The sequence below is a fragment of the Puma concolor genome, chromosome B2, assembly GCF_028749965.1.
Source record: "Puma concolor isolate L17-30 chromosome B2, mPumCon1.1.hap2, whole genome shotgun sequence".
NCBI classification, from domain to species: Eukaryota; Metazoa; Chordata; class Mammalia; order Carnivora; family Felidae; genus Puma; species Puma concolor.
Genome location: NC_141671.1, coordinates 35,378,836 through 35,401,126, shown reverse-complemented (window position 1 = coordinate 35,401,126; position 22,291 = coordinate 35,378,836). Strand labels below are relative to the sequence as shown.

The window sequence follows — 22,291 nt, the reverse complement described above, 5'->3', positions numbered from 1 at the left end:
GGTGGAGGGAGTGCAGGTTGTTGTTCTTGTTTGGTGTTTATTTCATAGTCATAAACTTAACTCTGCAATCCAGCTAGCCTCAGAGGAGGGTAAGGAAAATATGGGTCCCACAGAACTGCAGTGAGAACACAAAGATTAAAGGGTATTTCGAGCAGATGGGGACAACGGGGTAGCTCCCGGCTACAGAAGGAATAGTCTTACAGCGAAGACAAAAACACAAGTCAAATTTATTAGATTTGTCCACGGTTTGCAATGACGATCTTCTTGCCGGCCTTGCCGTGCCTGGAGCCGAAGCGTTCTGTGGCTTCCTGGATATTCCTGCCCTCTCTCACCTTGTCCAAGACCACAAGCCCGTCACGCAATCGCTCAGCATTGGCAACGCAGATGAAGAACTGGGAAGCGTTTGTCTGGGTCCAGTACTTGCCATGGGCAAGATGCCAGGACCCGTGTGCTTCACGGGTGAAATTCTCATCATCAAATTTCTCCCCATAGACGGACTCACGGCCAGTGCCATTACAACGCGTGAAGTCACCACCCTGGCACATAAATCCCGGAATAAGCCTGTGAAGGCAGGAGCCTTTATCATCAAAGCCTTGCTCCCCAGTGCTCGGAGCACTAAAGTTCTCTGCTATCTTTGGAACAGAGATGCGGCCCCACGGCTCGCTGTCACCGCCAATGTCAAAGAACGCCACTGTGGGGTTGACCGTGGCTGGACGGCCTGAAACGTCTGTTTTAAGTTAAGGCACTCATTGAACTATTAATAGCTAAGGGCTTTAAATAAAATTCTACTACCAACTTGGGGCACCTGGGGGGCTCAGTCGGTCGAGCGTCAGACCTTGGCTCAGGGGATGATCTCACCGTCGTGAATACAAGCCCCGCGTCGGGCTCTGTGCCTACAGCTCAGAGCCTGGATCCTGCTTCAGATCCTGTGTCGTCTTCTCTCTCTGCCCCTCCCCTGCTCGCACTCTGTCTCTGTCTCTCTTAAAAAAATAAATTAACATTAAAAAAAAATAAACATTAAAAAAATAAACATTAAAAAAAATTAGTCATACTGTTGAAACACTCACTCAATATAAATAATTCACTCTTCAATAAGAAATAGAATTATTTTTTTTTAACATTTATTTATTTTTGAGAGACAGAGAGAAATAGAGGGCAAGTGGGGGAGGGGCAGAGAGAGAGGGAGACACAGAATCCCAGCAGGCTCCAGGCTCCCAGCTGCCAGCACAGAGCCCGACGCAGGGCTCGAACTCACGGTTCGCGAGATCATGAGCTGAGCCGAAGTCGGCCACTCAGCCAACTGAGCCACCCAGGTGCCGCAGAAATAGAATTCTTTATAGCAAGTGCCCCAGAGTCGCATCACTCAGTTACCGCAGATATTAAAAACCAAACTGTTAAATCGGCAAGATGTTTCTGTAGCCTTACTGAACACCTGTAGCCCTATCTTCTGTTGTCTCAATAGGCACCGCGCTTACCTAAGTAACAGCAGATCACATCTGACAGGTACTAATGCTAAGCTTGTACACTGTACTGACCAAGCCTAACATAGACATGTGTGCTCGCCTCACATGGACATGTGTCCGATGCACGTAAAAGCAGATCTAGTTAATGCCCTTTGGGAACGGGAGAGTTTACTTTGCCTTGACTGGTTCTTGTTCTAAGCAAGGAACTCTCAACCTTTCATTTATAATGATACTCTTTAAAAAAAAAAAACAAAAAAAAACAATCCCGTGACATTGACGGTAAAGGGAGCCCATCAGTTCCATCACATGTAGCGTATCTGCACATTACTGCATGGCAGATATATTGCAGGCTAAAAGGCAAAGTCCTATTTAGTGATATCGTAAGCAATGGCTCGAAATACATGTAAGAACTGGGGTCTTTTTCATGTTCCCAAAGTCCTGTTAACAGCGGAGGAGTGAAATAGACACAGGGCGTGAACATCAAAATCAAAGTTGGGGTTCCAGTGTTCAATTTGGGCATGAAGGGATCTGCTGTAGCCATGGAAGCTCACGGAGAAGAGGGAGTCCTTTTGCCCAGAGTCCCTGAGCAAAAATGCAGCTTTCCCTTCAGGAAGGGTTTCCGGGGTGCCTGGGTGGCTCAGTCGGTTGAGTGTCCAAATTCAGCTCAGGTCATGATCTCACAGGTCGTGGGTTCGAGCCCCGTGTTGGGCTGTGTGCTGATAGCTCAGAGCCTGGAGCCTGCTTTGGATTCTATATCTCTCTCTCTCTCTCTCTCCTGCCCCTCCCCTGCTTGTACTCTGTCTCGAAAATAATTTTTTTTTAAAAAAAGGGCTTCTGCTTTGTAACACTCTCCAGCAACGGGGATTCCTTGTAATCAGAAAAAAATTAGACAGGAGGCAGTGGATGTAATCAATCTGTGGATAGCTGTCTCCAGATACCTGACGTTGTTTCTGCCTACGTGACTGCAAACACAGGGTGGTTGCGTCCTCTTCTGTGTCACAACCAGCTTGTGAAATGGCAAAACCGTCCCCACTTATTTCAGGCATTCCAGCAGCTAACTTTGGTCCCACTTAATATAACCAACTAGCCTGTGCAGTGGCTTCAATGGATGTATTTGTGTATTAGGAGGGGTGTCAACCTTCTGCAGTACTAAGCCACCTTCTTTTTCTAAGCTTATCTTCTTTATCCTCTATAGAAGCCAAATATGGATCAAATGTATCAAAAAAAAAAAATGTTGAATGTGGTTTCACAGGGGCTGAATGCTTATGTAATCAAATGCCATTTTGGAGCTAAATCTGAGCCAGCGGGAAAAGGGCATTTTTAGGATTTAGAAAGGTGTATTAAAAGGCTTAATTCAGACAGGTGTATTTTTCTTTTTTAGAAAAGAAGCGCTTTAACTACTTGTTGTAAGTTCTCGTGGGAAAACACAAGCCCACAGTTCTTGCAACCTTTGTCCCACAGACTGACTTCCTTTCAGGGGTCCAAACAAAAGGACATGTTGAAATACTGGTGTCTGGGGCACCTGGGTGGCTCAGTCGGTTAACTCTCTGACTTCAGCTCAGGTCATGATCTCACGGGCCATGAGTTTGAGCCCTGTGTCAGGCTCTGTGCTAACATCTCAGAGCCTGGACCCTGCTTCTGATTCTGTGTGTGTTGTGTCTCTCTCTCTGCCCCCTCCCACTTGTGCTCTGTCTCTTTCTCTCTCAAAAATTAATATTAAACACACACACACATATGTATATATATTGAAATACTGGTGTCTGGATTGAGAAAGTAAACAACTTTAATGACCAGGTAGCACATCTTTATGCAAATCAAGTAATTAAAAAAGTTTTTTTTAATGCTTATTTGTTTTTGAGAGAGAGACAATGTGAGCAGGGGAGGGGCAGAGAGAGAGGGAGACACAGAATCCAAAGCAGGCTCCAGGCCAGCTCTGAGCTGTCAGCACAGAGCGCAATGCGGAGCTTGAACCCACGAGCTGTGAGATCACGACCTGAGCTGAAGCCAGACGCTTAACCAACTGAGCCACCCAGGCGCCCGCAAGCCAGGTAGTTTCAAATTATTTGATTTTGATAAAATTCAATGAGTGCCTCCTGGAATTGTCAGTTGATGGGTCATTAAAACAAGCTTTGGTGATGGTTACTGCACGATTTTTGGCAAATTCTTTGGAAGGAGTTGCAAAAGAACTCCGAGAATTACATTGCTGATGGCAAAACTCTTTTTATTCCCATCTACTTGTTTCATATAAGCCAATTGTCTTGGTCATTACCAAAAAAAAATAGGAACAGAACGACACAGGACCCGTTGAGAAAAATCACCTCCCTTCTACTGAGGTAGTATTTGCAATAAGACTTCATTTATCAAAAAATGATGCTGTACATTATTTTGATTAATCCTGCAATAAGAATCCTTGCAATAATAGGTAGAAAGTTTTTAGAAGACTACGATCACAGGAAATGTTTTTAAAAACTGAATTTCAGTGTAAATGCACATTTCTCTGGTAAAGAAGTATCATAGGATGATCAATAAGAACTTTCAGGCATAAAATTATACTACTTGAGGATAAACTTCTGCAAGAGTAAAATGTAATAAAAACGCAAATTCAAGGAGAAAAAGGAATAACGTAGCGTTTCTTGTAGTTAACAAAGTCGTTTTACTTTATTTACATATAAATGGATGATGGTGGGCATCAAACTGCTGTGGTATTTAAACTCCGCTGGATGGCATTCAAAGCTGATGTAACACTTTTATTTTTAAAAATGTTTATTTATTTTGAGAAAGCACGCGCAGTGAGAGGGGGCAGTGAGAGGGAGAGAATCCCCAAGCAAGCTCCACACTCAGCGCGGAGCCTGATGAGGCTGGGGGGGGGGGGGGGGGCGGGCTCGGTCCCACTACCATGAGATCTTGACCCGAGCCAAAATCAAGAGTCAGACGCCCAACCAACTGAGCCACCCAGGTGCCCCTGTAACACTCTTATTGTAAAGTGTCAACTTCCTTTCCAGTTTGTTTGCTTTTATTTAATCTTCTTGCCTAGTGACTCTAGCTGGAACCTCCAGTTCAATACTGAAGAGAAGTGGTAAGAACGGACATCCCTGTCTTATTCCTGACCTTAGAGGGAAGGCATTCAGTCTCTCACCATTAAATATGATGTTAGCTGTGGGGGTTTTCAGAGATGCCCTTTATCAGATTGAGGAAGTTCCCTTCCTTTTCCAGTGTGTTGAATGTTTCGCATGGGGGTAGTTTTAAAGAGTTATTTTAGTAAGTTAGGGGAGCAAAATGTTCGAAAGCTCAAGTTCAGGCTCCTTGGACACCCTGTCCCTGCTATACCCTTGGCAATAAGCACAGTCCTGCACATATAAGAGGCCCAACAAACATTTGTCGAGCAAACTGTGTCCCACCTCCCCCCTGGCATTTTATTCTCTAGTGACGCTACGGTGTTTAGGCCCCGCCCCTACTCCCCAATACCGTGCTTATGTGGCCAGAGTTCTCTCCCCTCTCTTCTGTTCCCAGCTGGCACCGATTCATGCTTTCCAGCGCTGTCCAGGTGTCATCTCATTCAGGAGATACCTCTGTCCCCATCCCTCCTCAGATCCTGAGCTGTCAGGGTCTCCTTCTTGTGCTGCCATGGTACTTCGTGCTTCGACCGTTGTGCTCTGTGTGAATTATTTATTTACCTGTCCATCCCTCGCTAAACTAGATGGGTGATATGGTTTGTGGCCAACAGTGTGGATTCAGGAACCTGACAGCCCAGATTCAAAACCCTGCCTCTTACAACTTTGGGTGGCCTTGGTTATTTATTTATTTATTTATTTATCTATTTATTTATTTATTTAGAGGGCACAAGTGAGTGGGGACAGAGAGAGAGAAAGGCGGGGGGAGGGAAAGCTGGGCCTCACCTGAAGTGGGCCTTGTATTCCACCTGATGCGGGGCTCAAACTCACTCAGTGCGGACTCACAAACTGTGAGTTCGTGACCTAAGCAGAAGTCAGATGCTTAAAGGCTGAGCCACCTGGGCGCTCTGGGCGGCCTTGGTTATGCCTCAGTTTCCTCATCCACCAGAGATGCTGATAATAGCACCGATTTGGTAGTGTTGTTTGACAGCTGAGCGACAACAGTGTCTAGTAAACAGTAATTATTTTATGAGTTAGCTATTAAGTCCTATAGGGCAAGGAGTTGGTGTTTTCCTTCTCTGCTTCTCACGGCCCTGGCCTGCGGGCGGGCGCTCAATAAATTCGTCACGAAGGGTGAGCATGGCGGAAAGTACCTGAGAGAAGGAAAAGCAAGATGGGTTCAACATGGCACAGCGGGTAGATTCCAGAATTCGAGGGTGTAAACCATTGCTGTGTATTGCCTACACTGCCTTCGCTCTGCCCCTGAGATTGCCAGACTGGAGAAATTAAATCCCTGTCGTTATGGGCTTCCTCTCCCTAGGGTCACATAAGAGCTTGGGAGGTTTAGGCACTGCTCAGAAAATAGGGTACATACTTCCAATCTTCAGTCCGTTATTTTTATTGTCCAAGCCTGCATGGCCCCTGGAACGTATTTAGTATAGCAGAGCACCTTTGCCTGGCCTGGCAGCCTCCTGGGGGCACTCCACCTCACGATGTTTATAATTTCCCTTAAAACATTTCGGCATACATCCTGGGAACCAAGGACAGGGAAGCATAGTCTAGGTGAGGACGTTCTTCTGGTACCTACAGAACCATAGAGAGGATTCGATGTATCCCTGTTTTGGCAACTCACCTGGAGAGGAGGTGCTGTAAAACTTTCTGAATCGTTCCCCTGGTGTTGGACTCCCATGTTTCTTTCTTTTTCTTTAATTGGCATTTTTCAAGAAATGAACCCACCCTTTCAAAAGAAAATACTTGGGGCATATTAAAACCTTTGGCAAAGACAGAATGACATTTGTAGGCACTACTCATAGTTACCCCCAGGGGCAGCTTGTACTGTAATCTGCAATTCCTCTGCCAGGGGTGGTTTGCGAACATCCTAGTCAGAAGATGGCTTCGACCAAGGGTTCAGGGTAATCGATTACCACGAATCCCGCCAACGACAGCTTTTTAAAACGACAATCATTACACAAATTAACATCAGCTCACCTCGTGAGAGGAAACCTGCTTCTGATGTCACCTCTGGGGTTGAGCAGGATTGGAACAGCATAACGAAGTTGAAAGCAGACTCCCTCTCTGGTTCTCTGATGCCTCCTATGTGGGAGACAGAGTCCTCCCTCTGTGACACCGTTGCCCCACCCTGAGTAAAGCTTTGATTCGTGCCATGGCCAGAGCATCCAAAAGGACAGAGAGATCTCAAAGAAGCTAATGTGCCTGCCTGCTATTGAGTGTTTAATAAATGGTGTGTGTGTGTGTGTGTGTGTGTGTGTGTGTGTGTGTGTGTTTGGTTGTGGCAGATTTTAGACTGCCACTTTTTCTTTATATATTCTGGGAGTAAGGATGTGAAGCAGGCAACCCCTCGTCACTTCGGACTTCTCTGGCAGCTATTGTAACCAACAAAAAAAAGAAGGCCGAGTTGGACGTGATCATCTTAGGTCAGTTTGCAACACCTTGCTGTCTGGAGGTGCACTTCCAGGGAGCAGGGCGAGGGCTCTAGCTGCCTCTGGAAACACCGATCTCTGTAACCTCCTCATTGCCAGAGAATCTCCTGCTTCCTCTAACTTTCCTGCGGTGGGCAGAGCATCCAAAATGACAGAGACACTAAGACCCCAGAGAACTTACATAGTTTCCCGTCTCACCAAGCCAAGGCTTTTATTCTTTCATCTCCTCCCCCTAGTCTCCCCAACCCTTCACTCCAACACAATTCCCTCGTGAAGCTTAAGCTTTCATAGAAAAGAACAAAAAACAAACAAAGTCGGGAAGGGGGCTATCTCCAAGCAGCTTCTGTTCTCAAGCCTCTCCAGGGACCAGGGAGCCCAAAAGGCTGACTTACTGGCTTAAAAAATGCTAGCCACCTTGGGTGTATCCTATAGACTGCCCAGACAGGCTGTGCTGGATATTCTGTTTTCCCTCCAGGTTAACCCTCCACCTGTCTCCACCCTCTCTGTGTCCTGGGCAGCTGGCTTGCGTGGACTGCATCACCCAGGCACCCTTGCCTTCTAACTTGAAGTGGGTTCAGTCAATGGGAGGCACTAGCCTGAGAGGATGAGAAGCAAAGAAGTTGGGTATTTAAATCCCTACTGGGCAATGGCTTTGTCCTTTTATCAAGGGACACAGCTGCTGTCAGGCACTTCTTTCTTATCACTACAATTCTGATATGGGTTGAATTGTGCCCCCCGCCCCCCCCCCCCAAAAAAGATATATTGGAGTCTTAACCCCCAGTACCTCAGAAAATGGCCTTATTTGGAGATAGGGTCTTTACAGAGGTCATCAAGTTAAAGGAGATCATTAGGATGAGTCCTAGTCCAGTACAACTGATGTTCTTATGAAAAGGGGAAATTTGGACACAGATTGAGACACACATAGAAGAAAATATAAAGAGATACAGAGATACAGTCATCTACAAGCCAAGGAAAAAGGACAGATCCTTCCCTCACAGTCCCCAGAAGGAACCATCCCTCCTGATACCTGGATTTCTAGCCTCCAGAACTGTGAGACAATAAATTTTCTGTGGATTAAGCCACCCAGTTTGTGGTCCTTTGTTATATCAACCCTAAGCAGACTAATATAAGCTCTTATTGGGCTCTGGTAACACCTCCACCCCCTGTCCCTTCAGGCCTGGCGGTGGTAAAGATTCCCACTATTGCTACTCTCTGGATGCCTCACCATCCCTCATCGGTTTCCCTTGACCCTATCCACACCTCAGTCCTTTCATCCAGTCCTCTTCAACTAAGTGTTGAACATGCCCTGTGTTTCCTGAAACTCAAATCTAGAACATGTTTTCCCAATATACTTTACAAAACTATGTAAAATTCTATTGGGGTTCTCCAATTATGTAGACATCTATCGGGAATCTCCAAAATAGAGCAAGTGATGTATTCTTTTTTAATTTTTTTTTTTTTAATTTGAGAGAGAGAGAAAGAGCATGAGCAGCAGAGAGGGGCAGAGGGAGAGACAGAGAGACAGAGGGACACAGAGAGAGAATCTCAAGCAGGCTCTACCCGGGGCTCGATCCCATGACCCTGGGATCACGACCTGAGTCAAAATCAAGAGTCAGACACTCAACCAACTGAGCCACCCAGGCTCCCAGCATCTGATGTATTTTCAGTTTCTTCTGTTGTCCATTTCATCTTACAAGACAAAGGGGAAGCCATACAGAGAAATGATACTTGGGATTTAATTCAGATCAAAACTTTGGACAAAGTGTAAGAGTTTGTGGTAACCAAAGTGTGTCCTAAACTAAAGTTTGGGTGAACAAATTTCAAAACGCGCAAGCGTTAGGGAACACTCCAGGGCAGTCTTAAGAAATTAGCTCATGGAGAATGGGATTATTTCAGAAATTAAATTCTGACACTACTCCTGAACAGTTCACGTTCTCTGAATAATTCTACTTTTAAAAGAACTTGAGAAAAACAGTTGTGAGAGTATGTATGCAAGAGTGGCCACCACTTGAAGGGGAAGGGTGAAGTCCAGGATAGAACAAGCCCTGTGAAAGTGGGGGTGAGACGGAGGGAATGGGGAGCCCAAATGAAAAAAGGAAGGAATGGTCAATTCAGGGAACTCAATCCAGTGAACTTGACATGGACTCTGGAAAAATTCTCAAATGCATTATTAAACAGTTGGTAAGCTCTTAGAGCAAAGAAAGAAGCAATGATCACTCTCATGCCAAGTTAAACTTATTCCCTTTTTGATGAATCTGCAGGAACCCATTTGGGTGTTAGCACAGCTTCATGTTGTCCTTCTCAGTGTTTTCTCTCTCTCGTCCAGAACTTTCTCATAAACTGCACATCATTTATTCTTTGATTAGACAAACACCTGAGCACCTACTGAGGGCTGGACACCGTTCTAGGCACTGAGGATACATCAAGGAAAATCCAAACAGGGTCCCTAGCCTCACAGACCTAACTCTCTGGTGGAGGGTACTTTCCCGATTCTGGAACTTTTCGTCAGCTACCACAGCTCTCCCGTCTTTTCTAAATCACATGAGGTTTTGCTGCCCTAGCAGAATCCTCAGACTCCAGGGTGTCACTGTCTGACCCAACTCTCCTTCTGTTCCTAAGCAGAGTGGGGAGGAAATTGGGAAGAAGTTTTCCTTGGCCAACAGGTGCTGTCCTCTTTTGCAATATGTCCAGAAATGCTATCATTCAGGTTCCATGCAACAGATATTAATTATCTAAATTTCAAATTTGGCAAACCGGCATTTCTGGCCTCGCATCCCACTTGATCCACTTCAGTCATTACCAGTCCCAGCCCCCACCCATTTCCAAATCGGTCCTTTTTTGCTCAACTGATTTTCTCATTCAGGAATGCCTAACATCTCCTTCTCCACCTATGGAAACCCTACCCATTTCCCAAGACCCAGTCCAAGAGCTGCCTCCTCCCTGGCTGGATGTAATTATTTACTTTGCTCAGCAAAATCCCACCCAAGTCCCCATGCTTCACTTGTGCAGCACTGTCCCATTTTCATCTTCCTTTCTCAATTAATTACTTGTCTGTCTTCCCCACTATAGTCTAATTTCTTTTAGGGCAACGGTCTCCAGAGCTTCTGCCCTGTCCAGTTGTAGTACTTCACAACAGAAGTTGGCAAACTAAGACCTGAGCCAAGAATGACTGAAATAGTTGGAAAAAGATCAACAGAAGAAGAATATTTCATGACATGAAATGCAAATTTCAGGAACCGTTAAGTAAAGCTTTATTGGAACAAGGCCCTTATTTTCCATTTTCCTTTTGAGCTCCAGTGGCAGAATTGAGTAGCTGAGAAAGAGAGCTTATGCCCACAAGCCTTAATGTTTCCTATACGGTCCTTTACAGAAAATTTTTGCTAACCTTGCTTTACAAAAAGGGTTTGATGATTGAATCATTGCATCGAGGCACCAAGATTTAGTAAATACGCATCCTCTCCAGCTTTTTGTTTCTTTGTATAGTGGAGGTAATATTTTGCTTTTAAGTTGTCATAAATATCAAATGAGACATAATGCACTTAGAAAAGTATAAAAACATCCTATACGACCACTATAGTTATCACGTACTGAAAAGATGATAGTGGTAAGATGAGAAAACATTGTCTTTATTCTCCCCCTTCCTTCCTTTACAGCCTTCATTTAAACGTGAAATTTTAAAAGAAAATTCACTTTTAAAGTTTTCACTTTTAAAGGGAGGATAGGCTCACGGGTTTCGTCCTTCCAGTCTTTCTTTTGTGTTGCCCCACTTTTCTTTAATTTCTCACTTGTAATCTTTCCCCCCGGCCCCCCATTTTCTTTCTATAGTATCTCAATTGATCCTCACAAGGGCTCAGGGAAGGAACTAGGACACGCCTAATTAAATCCATTTTACAGACCAGGAAACTGAGGCGGACTCCAGTAGGCTGCAGAGCACTGACGCAGCACGCAGGGAACCCTCAAGGCCACGGTCTTCTCCTCTGCTAAAGGGCAACCTCCCCGCAAATGCAACGAACCTGAGCCCGCCAGGCTTCCAAGCCTGGTTCTTGAACACCTCTGTAGCATTCACACTCGGCGTTCTTTCCTTCTTCCACCCCCCGATTCTTTACCGCCGCCCCCCCTTCTCGAGAGCAGGTGGTAGGCTCCGCGCTCAACGCGCAGGCGCGCGCCGTCGTGGGGCGGGGGCGGGGCGGGAACTGGGGGGCGGGGTGTGCGCGGGCTTGGTTTTGGGCCGCGGCGGGAGCGGGAGTCGCCGCCACTCGAGTGCGCAGGCGCTTGGCGGTTACCGGTCTCGCCATGGAGCGGAAAGGTGAGCGGTGGAGCGGCCTCCGCCACGAGGGGCAACGGCCGGCGGGGCGAGGCCCGGGTCCGCGTCGGAGCTTTGCCTAGCCGCCGCAGTCCGGTCCCCGGGCGTGCGGCGCCCCCCCAACTGAGGTGGCGCCGCCCTTCACCCCCCGCCTCTGGGCTGCGGGTCCGCGCCCCTCAGCCCAGACGTCCTTCCGCACCGGCAGTCATCGCCCCTTGTTCCCCGCCAGGCCGGCCCGCGCCTTGGGGCCGCTGCAGGGCCCGGCCCGCGGCCGGCGAGGCAGACCCCCGCCCGCCGGCCCCCTGACCCGACCCGAGCCCCCGCCGGCGCACCCCGCCCGGGCGCAGCTCTGCGCCCCGCCGGCCGCCCGCCGCTCGGCCGGCCGCCTCGCCGAAGCCGCGGCGCTCGTCCCGGAGCCGCCCCTCAGCCAGGCCCCGCACCCGGGCCTCGCGCCCCTGCTGGGTCTCCACCCTCACCTTGGTCGCCTCCTTTACTCCACATTCGCCCTTCATCCATCCCTCTCTCCTGCAGTGCTTGCGCTCCAGGCCCGAAAGAAAAGGACCAAGGCCAAGAAGGACAAAGCCCAGAGGAAGTGAGTCTTGTACCCCGACATCCCATTCTTTGGATTTCCTCCCGCACCTCCTCTCCTCTGGTTTCACCTCTTGAACGTGCGCCGGGTTTGGGCGCCCTGCGGCCCCAGCCACATGGCCGCGGAGTGGCCTTGGAGGGTCGCACTCCGTGAGCCATGCGGAGCGGAGCTGATGTTGCCGAGGGCCAGGCCCGCTGGAAAGGGCTGTTGGAGGAGGACTGGAGCCCGTCCGGTCCGTCAGCTCCCCAACTCCAGAGAGGAGGCACGACCCCCACCCCCACCCCCCCCCCACCCTCCCCCCCCCCCCCCCCCCCGCCCCGGGTCTGGGCCTCCCGACGGAGCTGGTAGATCATTATCTGTTTGTGAACTCTGGCCTCTCCCCCACCTGCTTCCCGAGTCTTAAACTTGACTCCTACGTCTGCACGGTAGGCCGTCAGGGAGTTCTTAAGTGAATTTTCCGCATTTTGGTCTGCCAGCCACCCGCTCGCTTTCATAGAGGAGGGCATGGAGCTTTCCCCCTGGTCGGGCAACTTCCTAAGCCCGAAAGGAGCGTCGCCTTCCTCGCCGTGGCAGGCAGACCACTGCGTTTCTGTTTCTTCTCTCAAAACCTCCAGCCCTCGCGCTGAATGCAGATGCCTTGTGGAGTGGGCCTCGCGGTAGTGACGGGCAAGTTCTTTAGCCAACGCTCTTGGTGATTCTGGTTTGGTGTGTGAAGTGCCACATGTCCGGGTTTTACCAGCAGGATGCATAACCGTGGTTTAAGCGCTGCTGTGGGAAACACAAAAGTTGGTCACATCTTAGAAACGCCCAGTAGAGGGCTTCTGCAAAGTGAGGCTTAGTCTGGAGAACTTTTATCTTGTTCTCACGTTTAATTGCAGTGGCTTGGAAATTGCCTTTAGAGAACAGTGCATCATTTTCCGGACACTTCCATTTCCTTGATGTTGTGTGGAGTTGTATACGGTCTCCTTCTTGAGCTGAGAAAACGAGCATTTCTGAGGTTTTCCTAGGTTACCTTTCTGAATGATATTATCAGGTGTGTGTGTGTGTGTGTGTGTGTGTGTGTGTGTGTGTGTGTGTGTGGTTTTGGTGACTACCTGATGTTTGAGAATGACACATAATGACTTATAGTAGTAGAGCTAAAGTGGTAGGTGACCTCACCTCTTGCTCCATTTCTATTAACTGTCTCATGAAATTTTTTATTTTATAAAGTGCTTGGTAACCAACATATTTAAATGTGAGTTTATCTACATGTGTTTGCCTCGTGATTATCCACGTATGGATTGTTCCAAAACCAGTTTTTATTTATTTATTAAAGAAAAAAATGGTTTTTGTTTATTTTTGAGAGAGCAACAGAGCACAAGCAGGGGAGGGACAGAGAAAGAGAGGGAGACACAGAATCTGAAACAGGCTCCAGGCTTTGAGCTGTCAGCACAGAGCCTGAAGTGGGGCTTGAACTCACCAACTGTGAGATCATGACGTGAGCGGAAGTAAGATGCCCAACGGACTGAGCCACTCAGGCGCCCCTCAGAACCAGTTCGTAATCCCACGTTGGTTTAATGGAAACAGCCGAGGAGCTAACCTGGTTCTTGTCTGCAGTGGGAATTTAAGTGTTACTCTTTTTTTGTATGTGCCTTAGTTTTATTATTCCCTGTGGAGCTGATAGGAATGTGCTATAAAACGTATTTTCTGCTGATGTAAAGAGATGGTAATTTTATTATTCACTGTATTGTTGAAAAGTGATCTGTCTTGGTCTCTCCACATGGAAATTATTTTGTATTAACCTGAATCAACCTGTAACTTGGGAGGAAAATATATAAAGGTGATCATATATATATGTATTTTTAAAGTAGACTTCACACCCAATGTGGGGCTTGAACTCATGACCCTGAGATCAAAAGTTGCATGCTCTCCCAACTGAGCGAGCCAGACACCTCATCATCTGTTTTTGGTACCAGATAATCATTACTTTGGATTATCTATTTAAACCATATTCTTTATTTCTAAAGCCGAATATGTGTGCTTTGGATTCTCTGTTACTCCTTCATTCACTGTTAGGTAATTTGTGTCCATTATTTTCACACTTGCACAAAAGCAAGCAAGTAGTACAGATAATCTAGCAGTTATTTTACAGAATATTTCATTTTGTACAACTTTTAATTCCTGAAATTTTATATAAATGAATGACCTTCACTTACTTGCAGTTTCAGAGGTGCTTTATTTTTGTCTTCAGTTAATGGTTTCTCTTGACAATTTTACCTTTCTTTTTTTGTTTCTCCAGCCTCCTTTTAAGTAGCTGAAATGTCTAATTAACTTGGTTAGAATACTGTGTCAGAAGTTCAAGCCCCACCTGACTCAGGTAACTTGACTCTGTTCCATGACCCCTGACTGCACTCTGGACTTCCAGTCCTTTTGCAAAGGCAGGCTGCTGGTTACCAGATTAGTCAGGGAGAAGGTCTAAAGAAGAAGCATGCCATAGAATTTGGTCTCCCAAGTGAGTCAGATCTGGTTTGAATTGTGATTTTGCCACTTTTTAGCAGTTTGACCTTGGATGAGTTAGTTAAGGAAATGGTCTTAGCTTAGTCATGATGACAACTGAGAAGTTAGAAAAACCAAGCATTTAAATGAAAAGTAAAACTGTAAGTAACGTTTTAGTAATTTAGTCATGGCGGGGTACAGGTGGAAAGGATTTCAGTCCCCTGATTTTGTAGATCTTAAAACCAGAACCTACATACATGAAAAATCATGTCCATGGAGCTGCAGCTGGTTGTAGCAAGGACAAAACTGGAATCCAGGGCCCCTGCCTTCCAGCGCAGTGCTATTCAGTATTTGTTTCCTTTGGGCTCTTTCACTGGCTGAAAGATTTGACCTTGGGGGTTTTCAGTTGTCTTATTTGAAGAATTTTGTCTCCACTTCACTTTTTCAGACACTGTATTCTTATTTACTAAAATTAACTAGTTGATGATAAACTGTTTCACTTTACAGATAAGGAAATTGAGATTTTTCCAGATTACTTCCACAGAAAATTGTAAAGCTAGTATTCAACCTCGGGTCTGACATACCCCAAAGCCCTGGGTACTAACCACTGCTGTCTCCAAGTGACAGTTCCTTCTGATGTGTCTGAGGACAAACAAGGTAGAAACGGAGCAAACTGAGGCTTCTGTATAAGGTGACACAGGATGCCTGGGTTAAAGTTTAAGTACCCTTTCAGAGCCCCCTGTCTATGTCTCTAAAAGGATGTAATTCTCTATCTTCCTATGGTCATTCAGTTTTCAGTATATATACCAATAGGTGTGTGCCTTTATCCGTTTGTCATAGCTCTTACAATTTAACACAGTTATGTTTGCTTTTCATATTTTTTTTTAATCAAAAAATTTTTTTAATCTTTATTTTTGAGAGAGAGAGACAGAGCGTGAGCAGGGGAGGGGCAAAGAGAAAGGGAGACACAGAATCTGAAGCAGGCTCCAGGCTCTGAGCTGTCAATACAGAGCCTGACGCGGGGCTCGAACTCACGTACCTCGAGATCATGACCTAAGCTGAAGTTGGATGCTTAACCAACTAAGCCACCCAGGCGTCCTATTTTTCACATTACTTCTATGGAACATAATTCCAGAATGATATTCATATCTAATAATTACTTAGCTTAGGAAATTACTTTGGACAGTAATTTTTACTTTCTTTGCAGTTAAAGAACTGGGTTTAGTATAAATTTGTTAGTAAAACAGTTTGAGCTAGAGAAGGGATTTTGTTCATGTTAGTACTCACCGATCTGTGAAGTCAAAGGAGAGGAGAGATGGCTTTATTTCCTAATTTTCCAAAATATCTAATTATATTGAAAATTCAGAAGAAAAGATAGTTGAAAATTTCTTTTTTTTTAATTTATTTTTGAGAGAGCGAACGTGAGCAAGGGAAGGGCAGAGAGAAAAGGGGACAGAGGATCCATGGCAGGCTCTGCACGGACAGCAGTGAGCCTGATGCGGTGCTTGAACTAACAGTTCAGATCATGACCTGAGCCAAAGTCGGATGCTCAACTGACTGAGTCGCCCAGGTGCCCCGATAGTTGAAAATTTCTAACATTTTTATACAGTACAGTACATGAACTTGAGCCAATTTTTTTAAGTTAAATGGTTTTGGATGCTTTTTGTACTTACCAACGTACCTTGGAAATTGATTCTGTATCAGTTCCTTATAGCATAACCTTACTATTTTTTTTAAGGTCTGCCTTTTCCACTAAGGCTTAGAAGTGGTTCTGTATCAGGACACAGTGAGTAGCTTCATCTAGATAGCATTCTGTTAAACGGGTATATCATAATTTATTTTAGTTTAGACAAAAATGGAATCATTGGGTATACTTTAACCCAGCTAACCTTACCATGAATGTTTTTCATAGCATTAAATATTCCACTTGCTTTTAAAGGCTCCAGTATACATTGGTTCAAGTTTTTCACAGTTCATAGCAAAGATGAATGATCTTTTGGATAGCCATTGTTCACATCAGTGATTATTTACTTAGGATAAATTCTTAGGAGTGATATTACTGGTTATGTACATTTTAAAGGTTTTTAAATTCATATTGTCAACAAAATTTTCTCCAGAGACATTCACTAGTTTAATTAGGAATTAACTAATTTAGGGGCGCATGGGTGGCTCAGTCAGTCAGTTAAGCGTTGGACTTGGCTCAGGTCATGCTCTTACGGTTCATGGGTTTGAGTCCCGCCTTGGGCTCCGTGCTAATAGCACAGAGCCTGGAGCCGGCTTCAGATTCTGTGTCTCCCTCTCTGTCCCTCCCCCACTCACACTCTGTCTCTTTCTCAAAAGTAAACATTAAAAAAAAATTTTTTTTAAAGGAATTAACTAGTTTAATTTTCCTATTCATTAAACAATTTTTGCAGACCTCCTATATCCCAAGCAGTTTTCCATCCCTGTGAAAGAAAAACATCTTTGTCCTTGGGAACTTTATTTTCATGGGGTTTGGGGACAGAATAAACAATGCACATAAGTAAATTGCGTAGTATGTTAAGACCATAAGTTGGAAAAATAGAGGAAGATAAGGGGAATTTGAGGAGTGGGGGTGAGGGTGCGGTTTTAAATAGGGTGATTGAAGCTGCATTGAGGTGACACTTGAAGGAGGTGAATGAAGGAGGACTGCTCCAGGCAGAATGTTGGAAGTGGGAATATTTTTGCACATCCTACTTGGCCACCAGAACTGGGGCATTGTTACTTGAAAACGTTGCCCAAATTTGGTAATCTATAAGTATCTTGTTTTAATTTCTTTTGTTACCAGTCAGGTTGACCATTTGTGGGATGTATTTATTGACCTGCTCCTATCTTTTACCCATTTTTGTATGGATTATTGATCATTTTCTTAATCTTAGGAAGTATTTATTAAGAATATACCTTTTGTTGGAGCCCCTGGGTGGCTCAGTCAGTTAAGCATCTGGCTTCTGATTGCATGGTTTGAGTTCAAAACCCCACATGGGGCTCCTTGCTGCTATCAGTGTAGAGCCTGCTTTGGATCCTCTGTGCCCCGCTCTCTGCCCGTTTCCCACTCAAGCTCTGTCTCTCCCAAAAGTAAACAAACATTTAAAAAATAAAAAAGAAATATACTTTTTGTCATGTGGCAAATTTACATTTCTTGGGTTATTAGCCTTTCTAATTTCATGTATTGATTTTTAAAAAAATGTGCCCAATCCATCTTTTTCTTTGCTTTTTATCTTTGAAATTTTCAATGTGAGTTGTCATCTTAAAAAGGTATTATTTTTAATTGTCACTCCATTTAAAGTACGTGCTTGCAAAATTGCATTTCTAGAATTGTGGTTGTCAGAAATAGTTTCTTCTCTTTTCTTCCTCAATAAGTTTATATACGTTAGTAAATTTTGTTTACATTAGTCTTTCTGCTGCAGTGAGGCCCAGAGGCTTGCCAAATTACTATGTTCTTTAGATTACTTGAAACCAGCAACTTATGCAAATGCTGAAGTGGTGGGTGCTTAGGAACTCCTTTATTAAAAATGAAGAAAAGATGGGCTGGTCAACTAGACTTAGTTTTTGTTATAATTTTTAGACCTGGCAAGATAAATGAGGCAATGTTCCCCCCCCCCCCCCGTCATACTTAGACTTTTTGCTCGATGCTTCCCAGATCTTCTCTATCACGAATGCTAGTTTGCAGACTAATTTTATTTTTATATTGGCTAAAGTATCATTTTAATGATTCTCTCACTGTAACTGAAATAATTCCAAGCAAGTAAGAAAATGGAGATAGTCAAGAGATTTTTTTGAACTCTTCCTTTCTAGTATGATGCAAATAATGATTTAGCTAAGGAGAGATAGATAAGCAGATATATTTATAATCTTGTACATTTTTTTCATTGAATTTGGGACACAATCAGTTTTAAATTACACCATTTTATATGCCACGCAAAAAAAAAAAACCACTACCAGTTAAACTGATACACCATTCACTATAAGATGCTGTCTTGATTTCAGAGATGTGGGAATGGTAGGAAACCTATTTGTGTTTGAATCTGTGAAATGGAGTAATTCCAGTGATGTATGGCATTGGCAGCATTGTTGTCTTTTAAAAGTTTAATTGTGGTGGTGCCTACGTGGCTGTCAGTTATGTGTCCGACTCTTTGATTTGGCTCACGTCAGGAATTCACGGTTTCTGAGATCAGGCCCTGAGTGAGGCTCCATGCTGACAGCACGGAGCCTGCTTGGGATTCTCTCTCTGCCTCTCTCTAAGTAAATAAATAAATTTTTTAAAAAAGGTTTCTTGTGGAAAATTTCAAATATATCCAAAAAAGAAAGTAGCAAGATAAACTTTTTAAAAAATGTTTATTTTGAGAGAAAGAGAGAGCATGAGTAGGGGAGGGACAGCGAGAGGGGGAGAGAGAGAATCCCAAGCAGGCTCAGTGCTGTCAGTGTAGTGACATGGGCTGGATCCCGTGAACCTCAAGATCATAACCTGAGCCAAAATCAAGAGTTGGATGCTTAACTGACTGAGCCACCCAGGTGCCCTGCAAAATAAGCTTTTGTGCATCCATCTCAACTTCATCAGTTACTAACTGTGGTTCATGTTTCATCTTTATCTTCTTTTTCTGCTCTACTCCATCTTTTTTTTTTTTAATTTTTATGTTTTTATTTTAGAGATTGTGAGAGTGTGAGCAATGGAGAGGGGCAGGGAGAGAGAGAGAGAGAGAGAGAGAGAGAGAATGAATGTTAAGCAGGCTCCATGCTCATCATGGAGCCCAGTGTGGGGCTAGATACTACAACCTTGGGATCATGATCTGAGTGGAAGTCAAGAGTTGAATCCTCAATGAACTGTGCCACCCAGGTGCCCCCCACCCATCTTATTTTAAAGCAAACCTCAGACATCATATCATTTTGTAAAATATGGACTCTCTTTTTTTTTTTTTTTTTTAATTTTTGAGAGAGAGAGAGTGCATATGCATGAGTGGGGGAGGGGCACAGAGAAGGTGACAGACAATATAAAAGGGGCTCTGGGCTGACAGCAGTGAGCCCAATGTGGGGCTCAAAGTCATGAACCATGAGCTCATGACCTGAGCCGAAGATGGGTGCTCAACCAGCTGAGCTACCCAGGTGCCCCTAAAATATAGACTCTTAATTTTCAAAACATAGCTACAGTACTAATATAACACTCAAAAAAATTATTATTATTATTATTATTTTTCTTTTTTTTTTAGAGAGTGAGAGCCTGTGAGTGGGGGAGAGGGGTATAGGGGCAGAGGGAGAGAGAATCCTAAGCAGGCTCCACACTCAACACAGAGCCTGATATGGGGCTGGAAATCATGACCCTAGCTGAAATCAGTAGCCATACGCTTAACCAGCTGAGCCACCCAGGCGCCCCCACTCTTAAAATATTTTGAAACACGTCCATAATAGCAAATACCCAATCAGGGTTCAGATTTCCCTGCTAATTTTAAGTTTGTTTGAATCAGGGCTTATAAGGTCATTATATTGCTGTTTGAATAGTCTCTCTGGTCTTTTTATCTATGTGTTATTCATGGGTTATTTTCCTTGCAAATCTGTTTTTGTTTGACTGCTTCGTAAGTGGCATTGTGTACTTTGACCAGGAGGCGCCTACTGACTGGTTAACTTTTTGTGATGTTAGCGGCCACTGAGCATTGCCTAGATCCATTTATTTTATTTAGTGTTGCAAAATGGTAATATTCAGTTCTTTAACTTATTAATTATATAGTTCTATAAAAAGGAACTTTACCTCATTTCTTTGGTGTTACCCCTAGAGACACTTTATATATAAATAGACACAGGATAAATACTTGCACTTTCCAAATTTCATTAATGAGTTAGAGTCCTAGCATCCTCCCAAATGACCAGTTAAGGTTTATTTTAGTATGAGCTCATAGCTGTAAACATATTTGTGGTTCAATCCATTGTAGTTGGGCTCCCCCCCTCCCTACAGTTTTCTGGAATTATAATTTACATACCATGAAATTCACCTGTTAAACGTGTACAGCTCAGTGGTTTTTAGTATGCTCACAGAGTTGTGCAGCCATCACCATAATCTAATAAGTTTGAAACATTTCTGTCACCCCAAAAGAAACCCTTTACCCATTAGCTATCACTCCTCATTACCCCCATAGTACACCACCTCCAACCCTAGGCAATGACTAATCTACTTTGTGTCTCTGGATTTGCCTAGTCTGGACATTTTGTATAAATGGAATCCTACAATAAGTGGTCTTTTGTGACTGGTTTCTTTAACTTAGCATAATGTTTTCAACATTCATGCATTTTGTAGAACGTACAGTTGTTATTTTTATCGATTGTCCTGTCTTTGGCCAGTTGGAGTCCCTTCACGATGGCCCAGCCCCAAAGTCCATTTGATTCAATCTGAGGCATCTTTGATAGCTTTTTTGCTATTTAGTATGACAGTTTGTCCAGATTTATCTTGTACGTTTTCTGCCCCAGACCAGAAAATAGCCCTTTCTCTAAGAAGCTTTTCAATGGGAAATGGAATTTCAGGATCACAATCTTAGGCACCTTTCCTAAAGTTATCGTAAGCACAGTTGTGGAAGAGCCCTGTGGTTCTGTGTACCTCTTACTAAAGAATTAACTTTGAGAGTTTGAAAAAACCTGTGAGATCAGCTATGAAGACCAGAGTATACAGTTTTTCAACTGCTTCGACAAAGGATGAGTTCAGAAATTATCAGAAGCCACAAAATAAATTAAACACACTTTATTCATTTTCGGAGAAGTATAGTGGCACTGGACACAAAAGTCAGTTGGCAGGAGCTAGATAAATAAAAAGTACGTTCATTTGTACCATGACATGCCTTCAGTTATGTAGATGAAGACTGAGGCCAGGGGTAATTTGTTGCTATTGGGTAATAAATGTATTGGTGGCTTAAATGCCTTGAACAACATGGATGGGTATTTTAGGGTAGCTTATCACACACAAACTTTGAGAACATGTAATAGATATTTTAACTACCAGATGAGAAGTGTCACCTACGGTGGTGAACAAACATCAGTGCCATGCAGTTTGGTGTACATGAGTCACGTTGATGACCTTTGTATATTTAATTTACTCAGGTTCTAAATTCTTTGTACTGAGTGGCTAGTCATTTTTTAAAAGGTTGCCAATACTTTTGGGTGTGATTTTGTGAACTCTTGTTTCTTGACCTAAGGTAGCCTTATTTTGTAACTGATTATAAACGCAATTTATGGCAACTGTATCTTATTCGCTTTGCTCTTAATTGTATATAGTGCGGCTCCAGCTTGAGAAGGTTCTTGAATGTCCTTTCAACCTAGGAGTTTGATCAAAGATGTCAGCTTGTTTTACACATGAGCTTGGTGGCAAGCTCCCTTGATACTCCTTTTCTCTTCTGTAACTACCTATGACTTTGAGAATAGATTTAACAGGAACTGTATTTTGCATTTTTCGTTGCTAGTATTAACAATATAATATGATTAAATTAGGTAACTTGTGCTCATGTTTCTAAGGTGGAAGGTTAATATAGATACATGCTTCTATGCTCCTTAGCAAAAAGAGCTTGTCTTTCTGAATTACACAGCCCCAGGTTCCAATTTGCCTCCATCGCCACTGGTGGGTGAACCTGGGCAATGTTGTTTGACTTCCTGAGTCTGACTTGCCTTATCTGTAGATGGTGAGATTCTGAGGGTGAAATTGCGTGTGAGTGCCTAGCCTAGTGCTGAGCTAGAGTAAAGTGCTTTGGTGGTTACTTCCTTCCTCATGCGTTCTTCCTTAGATGGATTTACCTTTGACTTTTCCTTTAATTTTTTTTTTAATGTTTATCTATTTTTGAGAGAGAGAGAGAGACAGATCTGGCATGAGTGGGAGAGGAACAGAGAGAGAGGGAGACACAGAACTGAAGCAGGCTCCAGGC

General features: G+C 44.1%; 1 protein-coding gene, 1 long non-coding RNA gene and 1 pseudogene across 2 annotated transcripts in view; 1 reads left to right on the top strand and 2 right to left on the bottom strand.

The window, feature by feature from the left end:
• Window positions 1–1,631: 1,631 nt before the first annotated feature.
• LOC147580908 (suppressor of cytokine signaling 5-like) lies at window positions 1,632–5,145 on the bottom strand (annotated as a pseudogene).
• Window positions 5,146–5,580: 435 nt separating this feature from the next.
• On the bottom strand, window positions 5,581–6,053 carry LOC147580907 (uncharacterized). Its single transcript, XR_015250793.1, has 2 exons — window positions 5,949–6,053; window positions 5,581–5,727 (listed from the first exon to the last, which is right to left on the bottom strand). It is a non-coding gene; the product is annotated as an uncharacterized LOC147580907 (long non-coding RNA).
• Window positions 6,054–11,292: 5,239 nt separating this feature from the next.
• SRPK1 (SRSF protein kinase 1) overlaps window positions 11,293–22,291 on the top strand; it is an 81,905-nt gene continuing 70,906 nt past the window's right edge. The window contains 3 exon segments of the mRNA XM_086706684.1: window positions 11,293–11,392; window positions 11,395–11,432; window positions 11,434–11,909. Of these exon segments, the coding sequence (XP_086562810.1) occupies window positions 11,308–11,392; window positions 11,395–11,432; window positions 11,434–11,909 (599 nt within the window). The 5' untranslated portion in view covers window positions 11,293–11,307.